The sequence below is a fragment of the Diadema antillarum genome, unplaced genomic scaffold, assembly GCF_040938485.1.
Source record: "Diadema antillarum isolate AM-2024a unplaced genomic scaffold, OU_Dant_1.0 seq00000701_RagTag, whole genome shotgun sequence".
NCBI classification, from domain to species: Eukaryota; Metazoa; Echinodermata; class Echinoidea; order Diadematoida; family Diadematidae; genus Diadema; species Diadema antillarum.
Window position 1 is genome coordinate 429,675 of NW_027271606.1, and position 20,266 is coordinate 449,940.

The window sequence follows — 20,266 nt, forward strand, 5'->3', positions numbered from 1 at the left end:
TTTTAGTTTCTGGATTTCGGTTGTTTCATTCTAGAGCTACTTAGTGATTTAGTCCATTCCCATTTCGCCGAGTTGCATACACAGTCGATCGCTAAAGCGTTGCGACTTAACTTGTAAACAATCGCCCGAACTGGTTGACCGGATTCCAGCAGCGATCCGGCCGGATGCGTGTGTGCATCAGTGGCATATTTTTGGGATTCTCGCAGATTGAATTAACCGCCCACACCGAACCCGACAGCTTACAGCTGGATGGATACTGTTAATAACTGAAAGACATGCGCAGAATCTCCCTGCGTATCGCATCTCCGCTAGGCTGTCACGAGAGGGCGTGGGCCAGAGCGGGTTTTGGTTTATCCTCCGTCGTAATCGTGTCGCGCTCTGGGGCTTGGCTACGAGTTAAACTGACGACTACTTAGTAGTAATGATTTTTTTTTTACCTCCGCCAAGGGAGGAGGTTGTGTTTTCGTAAGGGGGTATCTCACTGAGCGGCGAACGTTTGCGAACGTAGCGAATTTGGGATTTCGCCAGGGTTTGGTTTGTTCGTTAGTTAGTTAAGATAGTTTGTCCGTGTGCAAAATAACTCAAAAAGTAGTGAACGGATTGGGATGAAACTTGCAGGAAAGGTTGAGAATGACACAAGTAACAAACGATTAACTTTTGGTAGTGATCTGAGAATTTTGGGGGAATTAGGATTTTTGATATTTTGACAGGTAGGGTCAATGAACTTGGGAGTTCAGGCTGCGCGTATTTGAGGTTTGCCTGCGCGCACTATGTAAAGTGCGTGCTCTGAAAGTTGAAAGTTTGAAAGTTTGAAAGTTTGAAAGTTTATTTACTCAACAACCCAAACTCTGGGTATCGGAGTCCAATGAAAAACATATATGTAGCACATTATCATATCAATAAATAATAATTGCAAATAACTCTGAAAAGTGTACAAAACAACTATAACAAAGAAAATAAGAATGAAATGCGATTGATGAATAGAAAAAAAATGTACAGCTGAGGGTTTATGACGTAACAAAGACTTCTATATTGGGAAATCAGGCAACTTTCAGCACACATTGCGTATAGGTGGCAGTGGGTGGAAATCACTGATACCTCTATGGAAGAACAAGATCAGTGGTGGAAATGATGAGCTGCATGCTTGGCCAAGCGGAGGTCTGCTCCGCCAGCGGAGGTCTGCGCTCTCAGAGTGCTTCTCTAGTTTTTTACTGTTCCCACTACTATAATAGCGGATGAAATTGGGTCTTCCTAATAAATGGCTAAAATTTGGTGAAGGACCAAAATATTGATAAACAATGGTTGTGAATAACCTTGAAATGATCTTAGTATTTCCTTTATTTTTCGTGTGATATGAAAGCATCAAACAATATAGGACTAACATAAAAAATATATATGTATCATAATGATAGTAGAAAGAATTGAGAAAACAGAATTTTTTCAATTATTGCCCGTGGTTTGTTTTTTATAATTTTAAATCTAAATTTCACACAAGTCTTGCCTTCAGTATTAAGCCTATTTGTTCATCATAGGCTTTATTATCAATTTGCAATCTCAAGATTACCAACATTGTAGAAATATGAAATAATTCATGATACCTGTACATGTGCCTATCACTGGCGTAAATCCGTACGGAGGAGGAGCGGAGGAATGATCGGCGATAGTCATCACATACTAGCACAAGTACATAAGCCCACGATATGCACATGCGCACGATGTGGACGCACAAAAGTGAGATGAAATGAAATAAATTACATGGTAATATTGATATTTATTCCGTTAGAAAATATTGTAGTACATAGTTCTTTATTTCTATGTGATTTATTAATTTTGTTGAATTTAGTCAATGACAATCATCCCCATGGGCATCAAAGCATTTTCATTATTGGGGGTTGGGTGGGGGCAAAACTTGGAAGATAATTATGAAGAGTTTGTTCACAAAAACTAATAAGTCCATACTAGTATTTGCCAAATGGAGATATTTGCGATTAAAGGTCAAGAAAAATAAAGAGAATAATACGATTTTTTTTGCTTCTTTTGACCATAACTTCGAAAATGTACCTTTACATGTAGTGACCAATATATCACTTAAAAGGTATCATTTTGTACTTTATGACAGAGACCGTACTTCAAAATCTTCAAAAATGGACTTATCGGTTTTTGCGAACAAACTCTTCAAATGTGTGAGGGAGCAGAGCGACCAAGCGAGGGGACGGGGTATCCTCCCACAAGACAGATTTTTGCATTTTCAGGCTTGTAACTTCAGACGTGTAGTGCACACTTTTGGTGAAATACATGTACTGTATTCGACTTTTGTTTCTATCACAAAAAGTAAGAACTATTAAAGGGATGGTATAGTATTGATTGGAGTGAGGATTCAGCTTTCAACTTTTTGCAAGATACTTAGAGAAACCACCTCATGAAATGCAAAAGCGAATACAATTATAAGAGGAATTCAAAGTTTACTTAATGGAAATTGGTTTTGAAATCGCCGATATCCAAAAACAAAGTAAAACAAAGCAATCCTGATAAGGAGTGGGTCCCACCTTTATGCTAGGATTGCTTTGTTTTGGATATCTCAGCCATTTCAAACCAATTTTCATCAAATAAACTTTGAATTCCTCTTAGAATGATATGATGTTCCGTATTTAATAAGAGGTTTCTCATCATCTCAATAAATTGTCATTAAAAAAGTTGGAAACCTGAAGCCCCATCTCACCTGAAACTGTACCATCCTCTTGATATTCAGGGTTTTATGTGCAAGCCCTGCCCTACACACACACACACACACACACACACACACACACACACACACACACACACAAACAAACACACGAATTGTATCTATGAACAAGCTGGAAGCACAAAATGCACATAATATTAATACATGGACAGATATTGTTGGAATGATTTGGTTTATATTTTCTCTTCTGAAAATAATACAATGCACAATGACCTGTGTCTTATCACAGTGCAAAATGCAGAATGTGGCATGGAGTAAGCGACATCCCTCATTCAATCAGCATGCATTGTAATATATGAAGAGTTTGTTCGCAAAAACCGATAAGTCCATTTTTGAAGATTTTGAAGTACGGTCTCTGTCATGAAGTACAAAATAATACCTTTTAAATGATATATTGGTCACTACATATAAAGGTACATTTTTGCAGTTATGGTGAAAAGAAGCCAAAATTTTCTTATTATTCTCTTTATTTTTCTTGACCTTTAATCCGTATATCTCCGTTTGGCAAATATGGACTTATCGGTTTTTGCGAACAAACTCTTCATATCTCTCTCATTAAGGCTGCACTACGTTTTTGACAGAAATCAGTTTCCAAGTATGTCATGTAAATAAGACATAGTGTAATCACCTGTATGTACACTCTCATTATTTTACATCATTATTAAACAGGCATCTGCCTCAATCATTAGGGAAAAAAAGCAACAACAAAGACAAGAGATATTCTAATTAGAACAGGAAAAGAAATATTGTATTGTATCTGAAAGAAATATTGTATTGTATCTGAAAAAAACAAACAATTTCCTACTTGTCTTTGAGTACCAGCAAGCTATTTGGGCATGGTTGCTATGGGAACCCTCTGAACAAAAGTCTAAATTATGTGACTAGCATCAAATGAGTAATGATCACAATGAAATTCACACAAGTCCCCAAGTGACAACTTGAAAAAAAGAAGAAAAGTTTTTTTTCAGACTCTTGTTCTATAGACATGGAAACTGCTTTGTTTTTTCATACTTTTGTATGAGCAGATAAAATGGGGTCCTTAAAAAGTAGAAAGCCAAGCAACATTTGTGTTTTATCTATCATGAATTTTTCTTGTCTCTTTGAGAGCATAAGACTTTTGAACAGGTGATATTGTGATCAAATAATCAAAACTATGCCAAAGATGATGATGCTGAAGTTTTGATGTTGAATTCAATTTCATTCAATCTCTATTTTCTTTCTAACTTTATCCATTTATCACCACCCACTTTCACTTCACTTTTTTCTCATTGCAACCTTCTGTATTCACTTTGTTTGTGGTCAATTCTTAAAGAGCAAATCTTACTAGTGACACTGAGTCAGCGAAGAAATGTCACATTATTTTCATGATATTTTCATACCTACAGCCGAGAGGGTTTTTTTCTCATTCAGCTCTGCTGGAAAGTGTTTTAGCCTTACCCTCTGGACTTGATAGCACAAGGTCTTCATCAGACCAAACAACCCTGTTGTGAATACAATCATTAGTTGATACAATGTACTTTTTTTGGTACAATTAGTACTTTGTCATGCCACATTTGAATTGCAACATCATAGTTCAGGAGTACTGGAAAGGATCTGCACATAACACCACACACTCTCTTCAGCTGACCAAACTTCTGGAATTGATGATATTGAATACATGCAGATATGAATCTCTCAAAATAGCCTACCAGAATAAGCAAGTTATTGCACTATGCTAGAACATACATGTATATATACAGTGTACTTCCAAAGTATTACACATTTCAAAGGCCTTTCAGAAGAGCTAAAGACAATACATATGAAATTTCTTTTAAACAATGACAATAAAGCACAAAAAAAAAAAAATTCTTACTGCTGGCAAAAGGTTTCTTTTCATAAAAGCAAATTAATTATTAAAGGTTCTCATTTTTCTCATCATTCTATGCTCTATCACATCATGTGATTGTATTTGGCAAGGGGAAAAAATAAGATTGAGACAACATTGGGTGGGTAAAATGTATAACTTAGGAAGCTAGTAGCAATCTGTCATCCTTACAGATATCACAACACCAGCCAACAAAATAAAAATCACACTTTTTTAAAGCGACAAATACAAGTACATCTCCCATTCATATATAGATTCATCTTTATAGCACAATTCACTCTAAATAAAAACAAAACACTGGGATGTCAACAAGTATGAACTAAAATGATGATAATGATAATCAAACATATATACTACAATACAAGTGCTTTGAGGGCAAATGGATCCTTATCCGCTATTGAACACAATGAGCAAATCTCAGGGGAAATGTCTGGAATTTCCCTTCAATGCTGCACTTGTAGTGGAATGTGAAATCTAAATTTATTGATTGATTTGTTAGTTATCAGGCGTGTGAAAAACAAAACATCATGTCAAGGCAATAAAATTGCTATATTGTCATTTTTACTTTCATATGTGATATAAAGTTCATCAGGATTCAACATTGGCTTGTGTATAAAATTTCTTCAATATAAATGGAATCTGGAGTCTATATTAAAAATTGCATCAGGCGTTCCCATGACGACACAGTGAGTTACTGTCTGCTACCCCCAAGAGACTACATGATTTCTCTGTGGCTAAATAACAATTATGACTTCACATTCCTCAGGAAGTATGCCTTGCTTGTGTTTTGTTATAATGAACATGAAATAACACATCAAATTATGTGTAATGATTTTCTTTTTTCGTATGGTCATTTGCTGCAATTGCCTAACATCTGCCTAACAATATCCTACACCCAAAGCTATTGGCCTACCACTATATCCTCATCCCTTTTCCCCTATGGAAACATAAGATAATGCCTATTACCTACACCACCCCCAGCCCATCCTAACTTTTCCACGATCGATGCTGATAAAATGATTTACCTTCTATATCACTCTACAGTTTCTACCATCCCCTTCTCTAGCAGAGAATTCCAAGCTCTCTAATATCATCTCATGGCAGTAAGAAGAGTACCATGGTATGTTAATATTCCAGTGAGTTACATTCCCAGTGTGCCAGACATATGGCAATAAATAATAGATTTGTGTCACTTTCACATGTCTGTCTTCTCTCATCTCTATTGGTTTTATCTTTCTCCCAGAGAAGAATCAATACCATTATACCATTATGATTCAGTTCGAGAATACAGCAGAGTGTCAAAACAAAGGAATCATCAGCTTTAGCTAATCTTTAAACACATCTTCAACAGTCAGATATATCCCTTTGATGGAAGTACAAAGCTAAGTACAATACATATTGCAAAATGCAGGATGTAATAATTTAGGAATATAAATAATATGTTCCCTCTTGACGTTTTTCAAGTACTGTCCATATCACACCATGAGACATGGGAATGACACTATGTTTGGTGTAGAACACTGAAAGCAAAGAATTCTGGACATTGATTTTTTACATTACCAGGCAACACACCAGGGCCCCGTTGCAAGAAAGTTGCAATCAATTGCAAATAATTGCTAATTTTGAAACAACCATTCTGATTGGCTCAGGGTCTGCCCTATTAAGAAGACATGCATGCAACAATGATTTTGATTGGCCAGTGACGATCAGTTGCAAGTTGCGTTTAAACGCAAAGTTTCTAGCAACGGGGCCCAGGTGTAGTATACACAGAGTGATACACCATTGAGGCATGGCACAAGAATTCTGTTTAGCTCAAGGTGTTAACAAGCATGCATTAATGTGGCTGCTCTGCAACCCTATGGCAGATAAACGGAACACATTTCTTCTTCTATGTCTACATGGGGTGTGAGGGCGCTGTTCTCTGGCACCAAATCGTAGAGGCAGAGACGAGTTTGATGGGAGCATCTCAGAAGGCATCCTGGATATTCTGGAACTGTTTGACTGCCAGGTCCACATCCAGATTGAATTTGATGTCACTCAGTTTGTCCAAGATCTGAATGCCTCCATCAAAACCTGAGTAAAACACAGCAAAGAAACATATCACTGAATGGTTCCTTTATATGGAGATACCAAGTAGAAACATATCACTGAATGGTTCCTTTATATGGAGATACCAAGTAGAAACATATCACTGAATGGTTCCTTTATATGGAGATACCAAGTAGAAACATATCACTGAATGGTTCCTTTATATGGAGATACCAAGTAGAAACATATCACTGAATGGTTCCTTTATATGGAGATACCAAGTAGAAACATATCACTGAATGGTTCCTTTATATGGAGATACCAAGTAGAAACATATCACTGAATGGTTCCTTTATATGGAGATACCAAGTAGAAACATATCACTGAATGGTTCCTTTATATGGAGATACCAAGTAGAAACATATCACTGAATGGTTCCTTTATATGGAGATACCAAGTAGAAACATATCACTGAATGGTTCCTTTATATGGAGATACCAAGTAGAAACATATCACTGAATGGTTCCTTTATATGGAGATACCAAGTAGAAACATATCACTGAATGGTTCCTTTATATGGAGATACCAAGTAGAAACATATCACTGAATGGTTCCTTTATATGGAGATACCAAGTAGAAACATATCACTGAATGGTTCCTTTATATGGAGATACCAAGTAGAAACATATCACTGAATGGTTCCTTTATATGGAGATACCAAGTAGAAACATATCACTGAATGGTTCCTTTATATGGAGATACCAAGTAGAAACATATCACTGAATGGTTCCTTTATATGGAGATACCAAGTAGAAACATATCACTGAATGGTTCCTTTATATGGAGATACCAAGTAGAAACATATCACTGAATGGTTCCTTTATATGGAGATACCAAGTAGAAACATATCACTGAATGGTTCCTTTATATGGAGATACCAAGTAGAAACATATCACTGAATGGTTCCTTTATATGGAGATACCAAGTAGAAACATATCACTGAATGGTTCCTTTATATGGAGATACCAAGTAGAAACATATCACTGAATGGTTCCTTTATATGGAGATACCAAGTAGAAACATATCACTGAATGGTTCCTTTATATGGAGATACCAAGTAGAAACATATCACTGAATGGTTCCTTTATATGGAGATACCAAGTAGAACAATTAAGAGATCTCATATACATGTCACAGTAATTGATATGAACAAAAAAAAAAAAATATATGTATATATATATATATTCTTTTTTGTCAGTATTTTTGCTACTGATAACAGTATATCAAAACATTTTAGTTTTCAACAAGCCCATTTTTCTTTATCAAAGCAAGCTTGGGATAATCAGAGTCTACTTTAGTAGCTACCATCATAACAAAGCCACTGAAGGATATATCAAAACAGCATCCTTTCAGTGGCATGTGAAGAATAACATAAGAATACAGTTTACCACTTTTATACATAAAGTAACTGAAATAGAGTCAAATTATTTTATTGCCAAACTTGTCTTTTGCAAATTAAATACAACAAATCTTAATGTCTTTTCTCTTGCAAGCACTGATCACCATCACTCACTTGCAACAATCAACAGAAATTGTATTTGAAATTGAGAAATCCCAAAGTACTGTAGACTGGTAACTTACCTGATCTCAGCATATAGCTCCATGACTGATAGTAGCTGTCAATCAGAGTATGGGTTCTGCACACCAGTCTGCACCACGAGGCCAATTTTTGTTCACTGCAATACCACATGAAAGCATGTATCAGTTACACAAAACTCAACTGAAAGTTTGTGTGTCCCATTTGCAACCCTGATGATTAGGTTCCTTTCACAAGTTGGTATTTAAAGCAGTGGTATGTAATTCAGACAATGGATTTCTGGTAAATGTATTTGGACATTAAAAAAGAATTCAACCATTATTCTCAAGTACAAAAGGGGATTGCATTCTTGAGTTAAATGGGATTAGTTTTTCATTTCTTTTTCAATAACTCTTGAGGTGTATTTCCCCATGACTTCATACATGTTGAGAGACATTAATCTTCAACCAATACACCCAAAATCTAATGACAAATGCAAAAGGAATATACAACTTTTAATCATAATATCCAAGTATGGGGTCACCCTTGTGCCATGCAAAGTCACTAAATGGCATCATCTCAGATATCCTTGGCCCAAATAAGAGGAAAACAAGAGTGGTGGTAGTCTGTTTGTTTAACATGAAGGATCTCAAAAAAGAAGCCATACTATGCTGCTTTAAATGACAACTCATCCATGGTCCAACTGTGACATTTCACTAACATGTGGCCATCTGTGGGGTGTTCTTCCGATTGACCTACTAGGAAATTCCCTCAGAGGGCAAAAGAATTGGCTAATGTTCACAACATATACCCAATGCAAAAAAAGAAAGAAAGAAGAATGGTAGACAAGACATATCATTACTGTATACGTGATATATATTTATTGCTGGTTTTTATTTTCTCCTTTTTATAATTTTGGAAGTCAACTGATACAAATAAGCACATGAAATAAACTAAAACTTGTACAACCCAACCTCAAACTTTTGAACTCACTGTCAGAAACTTCTCAAATTGTCATAAAGCATTTCACCAATCTCTCTACTTTCTCATACTGTAAAACATGATATATTCGCAGCATGAAAATTTCGCGAATTGGAGCCGACGGCCTTTCTCGCTGCATGAAATTTTTGTGACTGAGCACTGGCATCCAATGCATATTGTGTACGTAAGAACTTTTGCATACATTTAAATTTTGTGAATGTTGCCACTTACGAAATTCGCAAAAGTAAAATGCATGCGAACATTCCTCGTTTTAAAGTAATTCACACATATATGCCTTGGAGGAAACTTTCCTCCTTGGGTCTGGGACTCACTTGAGAGCTTGGCAGACAAAAGCCTTGAACTGAGACTCCATACTCCTCCTCAGTGGCTGGTGGGTGGTCTGCACATGGTCAATGGCTGCTAGCAGTGTCTGTCGTGATGTGATGGCCGTCCCACCGACAATGTCCAGATCAAAGGCCTGGGACAGTCGTCTGGCTGGCGACTCTGCAAACTGACGGCCTCGCTGGTTGTAAGATAAAGTACACACACACGTTACTTTGATCATCATGCTATGTAACATTGAAAAATGATCTGTCCAGCCTCCAACCAGTCAAGATATGGCCCTCACTACAAGTCATGATTTCACCTCATGAAATGTGTAACACATAAAATACTTTCATTTTGTTAACATGCAAACCATATCAAATTTTAAATCAGAGTGTGAGGGGTAAGCTACTCTTTTGGCATTGACACGGCTGAAACGAATTGCACATCATCTATCCCTTGGTTTCATTCTGAATGGCGTAATCAAAGTGAAAATACAACCTTGAATCATTTTCCAAAATGAGGACACAGCAGTACAGAAATAAACAAAAATGGGGAAGGAAACTTGTTTGAAATCAAATGGAAGGAATGTATATGGCATATTCTACTTTGATGTACACATTCATCCAACATTTTACCTTGATTTCAAAGTACTTCTGGAACACTTCCCATATATGAGCGTTGGGGGCAGCAGACTTCCGTGGGACCAGGCAAGCAGCTATTGGTGTAATCAGGGCTTGGCTGGGGCTCATCTATCAAAATCATCAATATAAATAACAGGAAATTGTTCAGATCACATTCTCACAAGAACATCTCTTCCTTCCCAATGAATGATAAATCCTCTTCCATGCTATATGTTTATCACTATGAAATCTTGATAGTATAAATCCCTATACTTTTATTCTAAGTATCATTCTATAGATGACAGAAATTGACCACAGTTTATTCTCAACGCTCAATTTTAAATGCACATAAATATTCACTATCAACATGTACACTCAGCAAAAAAAGAAAGTAAACACTTTTTCAAGTTCACAATTTTCATAGAAGATTTTCATGAAAATCAATATATTTTATACCATATTAAAGGTAATTTAATTGGCTATCAATCTAGTAGGTCAATATAAAAGGAAACTTTACGCATGTGTGAACACATTTGTTTTTATCCTCCAAAGCACAAAAGTAAAAATTGCAAAAATTTACATATTGTCTTTCATTTGCAAATGCCCTTTAAGACAACAATGATAACAAAAGACCACAATGAGAGACACAAAGAAATGACAAAAATAAGTTTATATTCTCTTAATCTCTTTATAACCTCAAACAAAATAAAAGTGGGAAACTTCAGGGCGGAAAATAAAAGTTTTTACTGAACTCAAACTTCAAGTGACATAGGGAGTAAGCTCAAGAAGATGGTTAAAAGGACAGAATATCTTTATTTGATTCATTCAATTTAGTAATTTAAGAATTCATAAGACAAATTCAAGAACCAAATATAATTTACAATTTTCCTAATTTGAATATTCAATTCAAAATTCTACCATTTTTGTTAATGTTGCTTATTCTCTCATTTCATGTCAATTTGGATTTGACAGAACATTCTTCATTTTCCTCCATTATTTTTAGCCTTTATTGATCTTTTGGGCTTTAAAGAATTTATAGAGATCATAGGCATATTTTTGCAACTGAATCCATGTTCATTATTGTGTCAAATTTGTCTTTTGTTCTTATTGTTACATGGAAGAGCATTTACGCATGAATAACAACTTGATCATTTTTGCAATTTTCACTTTTGTGCCTTGGAAGAGAAAAACAAAGGTGTTCACCCATGCGTAAAGTTTCCTTTTTTATTGACTTATCAAGTTGATAGCCAATAAAATTACCTTTCATATGGTGTATAATACGTTAACATTTCACCAAAAATTCTATGAGTAATATAAACTTGAAAAAGTGTTTACTTTCTATTTTTGCTGAGTGTACATTACCAACTCACGACCAAATCACAACAGCCTCATAAAGGCTTCATATTAAAAAATCAAACTGGCATGGATATGCACTTAAACAAAATCATCAAATCAAGAAGGCATGTGAACCTCTGAAATTCCTCCCTTTCTCCATTTTCTTCTTTCCAATTTCACAAAAATCTAAACTCTTCTGGTTGTTTGATTTCACTCTGATCTTTCAAGTCGATTTAAGCAGGTGTTTGCACTTGAAGAGGCTTCGACATTACTGTTTTTGTTCTCCTTGAATTATCCATTATGCAACACTCATGTTCAGTATTAACGGTACATCCACATGCATCATGTCTGTTAAAGTACAAGTCAAGATTTGCACTTTAAACCATCACACACATCTGCTTACAGAAGTTGTTATAAATTTACTTACTCGCACAAGACCATGTTCAAACAGAGCCCTCAATGCTGGTGCTAGCTCCCTCCTCACTGCTATTGTGACATCATCCAGAGGCCTGCTAACAGGGCTCTGTGGGACGCATAGAGAACCATAACACCTCAAACTTGCTGAATATGATAAAAAAAATTCTATAATTCTCTAAAATATATTGATTCAACATGACTCTGCTCATCACATCTATTAAGTCATGGACATTATATTTCTATTATAAATCAAAGGCAAGAAAAACATTTTTTTTTTAGATTCTGACATCCAATTCCCCTTATACCAAAAATGATCTGTTGCCCTTATTTAGCATATAACTTTGTCATCATGCAGATAGTGTGTATCGCCTAAAAAAAAAAAAAAAAAAAAAAAAAAATCATGGAGAAAAATATCACTTTGCAGAAAGTAAGTACAACGTAAAAAGATAAACATGCCGAGATTAAATCCCAATTACAACAGATCTTGCAGTAGTGACTGACACATCTTGGGTTACAACTTTGTGTATCTGTTTTTTGTTTTTTGTTTTTTGTTGTTGTTTTTTTTTTGGGGGGGGGGGGCTAATTTTAGAAACATTTTCAAAATGCTTTTTTTAAAGGCTGCATGGTCTTGCATTGCATGAGACAAACACAGAATTCTATGCAAGTGGTTGAGACAACACTGCACCAACATAAATCAATACAAACAGATAACACAACACTAAGTATCGGGTGATTTACTTGGCATCTTAAGGGCTTCAGTTCTTCATACTTGAATCACAAGAGACATGTAATGAACTGCCAAGTGTATGCAAATCAAACCAACCAGAGCTTTCATGAAGACGTGAACTTGTGTGAGGTATGACACAGGTTACAGTCAGCAGTGTCAGTGCTTAAATGGTGACATAGATTATTGACCAGTCTTTCAAGACAAGAGCAGGTAAGAGGTCTAAATGCAGTTATAGAGCCAGAAGTGGATACCAGGTGAAAAATGATATGACAAGTAATTTCTATTCAATATCTATTTATATTCTATGGCAACTAATAGGATACCTGGGAATATTGCATGAGTTAGGAATATTTCAGGAATTGAAGATGGGTCACTATTGGCCCTAATGAGTGCAATTTAAGCCATCCAATATAATCATCAATATCTATGATCACTATCTAGAGAAGGAAAAACCTGTAAAAAGCAGTTATTAGAATGAAGTAGCATCTGCACTGAGCTGAGATATGCACTTGTAGGAAGAGTTTGTGCACTTTAATAACAAAAGTTCCCACCTATTAGCAAGCGTTCACGCAAGAAACAAGACCAACTACAGTGTATTATTCCATAGCCACTCTACTACAGTAGCCTATAGGGAATGAGTACTACAGAGATGGAATGAATATGCTCTGATATTGCACATGCAAATCAAGTGGACAAGCTGCTAAAATACCTTTAGTTAATATATCATGTGAGCTGTTGATAGGCTGAAGATGGCCTGAACTCAAGTGTTTAGGTGAACAGTGTGATTGGTACAGACAAAGAGGAAAGGGGGAATATTGGACCTAAAACAAAACATAGATGATAATAACCTCTGACGAGTCACTGGTGTAATCTGCACTAAGCTCCTCTTCCTCAGCTCTTTTCTTGGCAAGCTCTATCACATGCTCCGTCGCTTTATCCAGAGCCTGTAACAGGTCACTAAGTACACAAACAAATTAAAGCAAAAAGATGAAAGATGTGTAAGTGAAAAAAGTGAAGAATAGTAATACAAAGGTACTATATTTTTTACTGCATTTAACCAAAAGAATTCCCTTCCTGTAAAGATCATACAGGACAATCTTGAAGCTCATAAACCTAGGAAGACAAAATTTGCAATAAAAGGGTTTGTCAAGGACTTCCCATTCCTCACTAATCATTTACTGCCCACAGGTCCGGGTATTCATTTGTAATACCGGTATTTAACATCTCGCTGCATTCACACAATATGTCCTTCCAGTGGTGGTCTGTTGTACATACACTGTATGATCCATGATATCAAAATTGAGGGTATTATGTACTGAAATACCAATATGCCTTTTCTGCTGAGGGCAAACTTGAGTCATCACTCACTAGTAATCAGCACCAATGTCATGGCGACCCTTCCTGGGTCTCTCCTTCATCCTGTCTGACCCACATCCAAGCTGAGAGATGGTGATGTACTGTAAGACGGCCAGGGCTTTCTTTAATGCTGATATGTTGGATTCGCGGATTTTCTGTCATGAAGAAAATAAAGCAGATTCTGTCATGAATATTGCACATGCACAAAAATCTTGATGACTACCAAGGTGAGGAAAACAGAATACAGACAGGTGTACAAGGTGGTTTGACACATTGATCTAATTTAGGAATGTACCAAGCAAACATTGGCTGCATCGATTTTCTGTCCACATACCCTTTCATTATTGAAGATTCATGCTTGAAGAGTTCCTTCTAAAACATTGGCCATTGCACTCATTATGAACTACAAGTTGTGAAGTTGAATAGCTGTCCCTGAAATTCTGAAATCAGTTGCTCACTAGGGCTTAGCAAATTCTTATTTTTGTTATTGCATCAATTCAGTACAGCATACAGTAGACCTGTAAAACTGTCCACATCATGGAATGTTCAGTGTGCTCAGTACGTGGTACTAAAAGTCATTGTCAATGCCATGCTTTGACACTGCTCACCTTGATTTCTTCTTTGGTTTTGCCTTTAAATTTCTTCTTTGCACCAGCTCCCCCTGGGTGCGCACAGCACTGTGTGTCTGAGCCACCATCTGACCCAGCATCGGTATCCCTGGAGGGCGGGGCCTGTGTGTCATACAAACATCACTGGGCTATTTCAGGACCTTCATAGCTAGAACACATAAGACTAGCTTAACTGTCACACATTGCTGAGACATACAAGGTAAGGCAAATTGTCCAGATTTCATACTGCATAACCATATTTCACACAGATTAAGATGTAAGTAATAGGTACATGACAGTCTGAACTGGTAATGGCTACATGATTAAAAATATATTTTTGTGTCTGAAAGCCAAAACTGAATTTCTATAGTGGTCACACACAAAGACACACTATGCAACCCCTTAATGGGACTGTACACTTCAATGCAATGTCTTGCCACTCAACAGTTCAAGTTTGTTCAAGTTTGCTAACGTGGTGAAACTACAATGACCTCGTAAGACTCAGAACAAGTGGATATTAGTTGCGCTATCACTTAAATTATGCAATGCCTATACTTCACTGCACTAAGAACTGACTAACGAATGTAAAATTCACCCAGAAATTGAAAACCCCAATAGGATTCCTAGACCTCAATTTATTGGATAGGTTTTACCTTTACTGTCAGAGGACTTTCCACAGAACTTACAGTAGCAAGCTTTAGGTCTGCAACACTAATCCTATGATGCGGCTATTCAGCCAAAAATTTTGTTCTGCATTTGCACGAGACAGCTGTTTCCATCGTCCAATCTGGGAGGAGACGTGTCATTACTATTAGCGTTGCATATGCAAAGCTCACTGGTAACTCTGATGTGTCAAGTCCTTGATACCTACAAAGACATTATTATGGTATGTATAAAAGGCACAGTAGACAACCACCAGGGTATCATAACGAAATCTACCTAGGGACATACATATGTGCCTACAGGATACCATGAGGGTGGCATTGAGTCACAGTAGGAAACAAAGGTCCTCTCAGATTGATGACAAAAACAGGATGTCTACCAAGCTCCTGTAGGATAGTTGAGTAAGCTCAGGTTTGATTCCCGGGTCCCACTGAGCAATGTTGAGTATAATCATACCCTCCCTTCTAGTAAAATGCAAAACACTCTGTCCGTCACATAGGACATAAAATGGTGGTCCCGAGTGTGTGAGAGTCACAACTCATGCACATAAAAGATTAGGCTTCATTTATTCATTGGGGTAGGGCAGGGTGTTTAACACAGTGAAGTGGTCCTGCCTTACATCAAATTGAATCCCATGGAAGACCAGCTATTGCAGCTGAATATGGGCTATCCAGCCATCTTCTCATATGGAAAGTGAAAAAAGAAAACACTCACCAGGGAATGGACCTCACAGTCACAGGGATTGTCTGAGGACAGGACCAGAGGAGACTGAGCCTCATCTTGGAGGTAGGTGATGAAGCGTTCAAGGTCCACGATCTGGTTTTTGAGCTGGTGGATCACCTGTTCCTTTACCTTGGCAGGATTCACAATCTGTCAAGGAAGAAACCAGGAAAAACATGAATATCTTAGTACTCATGTGGTCAGGCAATATCAGCAGCTCATCAACACCCAATCCAGTAAGGAAGTACAGCACAGCCATGACAACTGGTACATTGTATCTCCCATCTCTCATGTAATGCATTGCAGTAGTGGTGGGGTGATGGTCGTAGTAGTGGTGGAGGTGATGGGGGGGGGGGGTTAGAAAGAAAGACAGACAGACGGAAAGTGGGAGGTGGAGGAGGAGAATGGTAAAGATGACAATATACTAAATTGCCTGTGAATAAAATACAAAATTCTAATGATCTGGAAAGAATACAGCTGGTCGGTAAAAATAAAAACAAAACACTCTATAAAACAAACAGGGTTGCAAACTTTGTTTTTGGAAATCTTGACCAGGAAATGACCAGATCACCAGCTTAATCAGATGGGTCATTTCAATAAAAGTCTCCCCTCCCCCCAAATGAAAATAAAATTACTCAGACACATTCATGATAGCAGCAAGACATTAACAATTTAACATGCTTAGGAGTAGAAATCATTACATACAACACTGACATAGCAACCCATTTTTCTTTTCAGTCGATGGTAGCAGTATCTCTGTCTCATTCTTCCAATAGGGCAAGGAGCAACAGAGAAAAGCCCAACAGTTTGAAGTGAAAATCTACCATCTAAATGATGTCTTTATAAAGAAAAATAATTACAAAGTTTAAAATATTCAATTTTGATAAGGTTACAATGCTTGATGTGATTGGCACTATGATTTAATTCAGACATGGTGGTAATGGGCATTACCTTGCAACTTTCACACTGGTTTGTAGACTAACAATATCATGAAGTCACAAGTCATATCAATAATTCAGCAATCTAACCTTTTTTAAGTTAGAAAGTCATCAATGCTAAATCACTAAAACTCTCTACCAGGTCTAATGGATAGCAGGGAAAAGTGAAGAATTGTGTGCAAGCAAGCAAAAGTCTTCTGAGATTATCACCTCACCTAATCTGCATAATATGATCATTCATGTGAATGATATCAATGTTCTAAGAAATGATGTGATACTAATTCCAAGTCTTTCTAATCTTTAGGCCAATCTCTACAAACTTCCACTGTTTTGTTTGATTTTAATCTGGCCATAAAGCCTACTTTACTTAAAAACATGGATTGGATCTTAATCCAACAGTTTCTGCTTCTGGAAGGAAGAATGGGGAATAACACCTCAACCTCTTCCAGCTCTCCACGATAAAACTCACCCGTCCGATGGCATTGTCCACTCGGCCCCGAAGGTCATCTGCTGAGAGGCTCTCAAAGTCTTCCAGGTTGAGGTCTAGTTTGTTCTTCAGCTGCTCAATGATAGCTCCCTGTTTCTCCATCACCATGGTGTGTGGTAGTGAGCCACTTCCCTCCTACACAAACAGGCCAGTGGGATGGTATTGGGTTCAGGGGGTTCTTTGCCATTTACACCACAGTGTGGCATAAGTAGTGAGAAAATGATCTCATATTTAATTCCTGGCTTTATTTCTCACAAACACTACAATACATTCCATTCCCATAGAGTATTACTTTTAGAATAAATTTCAAAGGTTTTATCATGAGCGAGAAGGTTAAAGGTGCATGGTCCCATCGACTATCGACTCCTCTTTAGCGCTTACACTGTGGCCCACTTCCCCCGAGTCCGAAGAAGTCCGATCCATTGTAGTCAGTGGTCCGATCACAGTTCGGCTCATGATTCGGCTGAGGGGGATGACAGCTTTAGCAAACTTCTTTTGTGATGTCATAATATGAAGCACATATGCACGCACCCTGGCATTACTACAGACTGCGCGATGCGCAGAGAAGACAACGAAGGCAACTTTACTTAGCAACACCTACGCACTTTACTCTTGATGACAGCTCAACTTCAGTAATCTTCGTATCAATGCTGATGGTGGTCGGCAGTATCATCAACAGCGCCCTCTATACTACCAGGACTATGCACGTTTAAATCCCGGTTCAGGAGAATAATTTGACATTTAAATTTCTAAAGTCACAACTGGCTCGCAGATAAACAAAAAACTATGGAAATCCTGATGATAGAGAATACTTGGTCAGTTGACTCACAATGCAGAAATGCTTGCTACATTGTTTGACAACTGATTACCTCGGTAAGTACACTCTCTCATCATCGTACACCCACATGATCAACATCTTCTGTTCTATGTACATCCTGTGTGGTGTGATAGTGTCTTGGTGAACAACATCATAAACTGTGTACTGATTATTGCATTGCCACATTACATTTTGTTCAGACCCACCTCCTGCAGTTATTCATAAATGTGGATGAAATGTACTGTCGAAACATAATATTTGAGATTACTTCAACAGATTATCAGGAATAAAAGAAAGGAAATGACCTGCTATTATATGATTTATCTAATAACCTAAAAAAGAAATTGGAATGGTCACATTCCACAAAGTAGTGAGGCCTGTTACATGCCACTCATAAAATCCACTACCCACAAATTGCCATAAATTCACTAATTCCTGAAAATCTTTGAGAGCCAAAATACTGAATTATGCAGTACTACTGAAACCATGACCCAGCCTAGACAGGTCAAAGGTGACTACAAATGACATACCTCGTAGGCAAATGTCTCAATGTCCTCTAGCTGAGATTTGAGTTGGTTGATCAGCTCCACCTGCTTCACTCTCTGCTCTGTCAACTTACTTTCATGTTCACGCTCACTCTGAAAAACCAGTGGTTAGGCAATGATTAGAGAGAGAGGCACACTGCAGGGGGGTCACAGATTTATTCTCTCAAATATAACACTATCCCATTGGTTTGGACATATCGTCGCTGGGGTGACAAGACCTTGTATCTGCAATTTTGGTGAAAATGGCTTTTTTGGATTAATGGTCAAATAATGGGTTAAGTGATGTTCTGCCCAAATCCCAACTGTCTTACTCCAAAAATGAAGCCACCATGGCATGCCAAAGGAAAGGCCATCCCATTCGCCACAGTGCTTTGGCTGCCATGTTTTTTGGCTCTCCTGAGCATTTGACATTTTGTAGATACGAGGTCTTGTCACCCCAGCGACGATATGCTAAAACCAGTGAATTTTTCCTCACTAATTCTGTTCTGCTCAGTTGGCTTCAACTCTGTTTGTTGAAGTCACTTTAAATGTGGGGTGAATTTCACTCAAAAGCTGCTAGTGAAAGTACACACACAAAATATTGCATGACACACGAGCAACTGTTTCAAATTCACTGTGAGACACATATGTAAAATTTACATTGGAGTAAGAACACTGATCATGGTACTATATCCCATCAGCATCATTTTTTTTTTGTAAACATCGATGAAAAGTGCACATCTCAAAGTTGATACTTTATTCTACCATGTGAAATGCAAAAAAAAAAATAAAAATAAAAAATCAACAGTCACACCCAAAGAGTTTTGCAAAGAGAGAGACGACTACAGAACTTTAAATCAGACTCCCAAGTATTTCAGGAGCTATTCTTGGACACTGCACAATATTGGCCTGCTGTCCTCGAGTGCATTTTTCACATCCAATAACACACTCCTGTAACCATGATGGATATAATAATGATGTGTGTAAATGAGAAAAGTGTAGGATAATACTCACGTCTCCTTGCAGCATATTGGCGTCTTGTGACTTACAGCCTCTCACATCTGGACAGCCCTTGAAGGCAAACTCCTCCAGTTCCTTCAGAAGATCCTGAAAATTGACAGCCGTTTGACATGTACAGATGTAAGTCATTTATTCTTGTTTGATATCAAAATTGCTACTACTGTGTAAGTACCAGCACATTCACTGGAATCATTGACAAGTCATACTGGGGAATGTCATGCACACAGTCACAGTATAAGACTACATGTAGGCTTAACAAGGCACCAGTGCACTGAGGCTATACAAGCTACATTGTAGGTCTTCAACCTTTCTTTTGGCACATTCATGCACACATGTCAAGCACACAATGGAGCTGATGACAAGACATTCTTCAAAGTATGCATAAAATCTGACACATGCATGAGACAGTCAGGTGAAAAAAAATATCCTTCGAGAATCCATGAACTTTTGGCAATGTGACCAAGGTCTAACAAGAGCAAAGCTGCAGCTGCATAAAAACTGTACCCTCAGATTTC

The 20,266-nt window shown here is 37.4% G+C and overlaps 1 protein-coding gene across 1 annotated transcript in view; it reads right to left on the minus strand.

Moving 5' to 3' along the window:
• Window positions 1–6,397: 6,397 nt before the first annotated feature.
• LOC139737732 (RUN domain-containing protein 1-like) overlaps window positions 6,398–20,266 on the minus strand; it is a 29,293-nt gene continuing 15,424 nt past the window's right edge. The window contains exons 4-15 of the mRNA XM_071648409.1: window positions 19,746–19,838; window positions 18,738–18,845; window positions 17,373–17,525; window positions 15,960–16,115; window positions 14,583–14,705; window positions 13,987–14,129; window positions 13,467–13,575; window positions 11,902–11,997; window positions 10,155–10,268; window positions 9,525–9,715; window positions 8,277–8,371; window positions 6,398–6,680 (exon numbers count right to left, since the gene is read on the minus strand). Of these exons, the coding sequence (XP_071504510.1) occupies window positions 6,574–6,680; window positions 8,277–8,371; window positions 9,525–9,715; window positions 10,155–10,268; window positions 11,902–11,997; window positions 13,467–13,575; window positions 13,987–14,129; window positions 14,583–14,705; window positions 15,960–16,115; window positions 17,373–17,525; window positions 18,738–18,845; window positions 19,746–19,838 (1,488 nt within the window). The 3' untranslated portion in view covers window positions 6,398–6,573. The remainder of the gene's footprint in view (window positions 6,681–8,276; window positions 8,372–9,524; window positions 9,716–10,154; window positions 10,269–11,901; window positions 11,998–13,466; window positions 13,576–13,986; window positions 14,130–14,582; window positions 14,706–15,959; window positions 16,116–17,372; window positions 17,526–18,737; window positions 18,846–19,745; window positions 19,839–20,266) is intronic.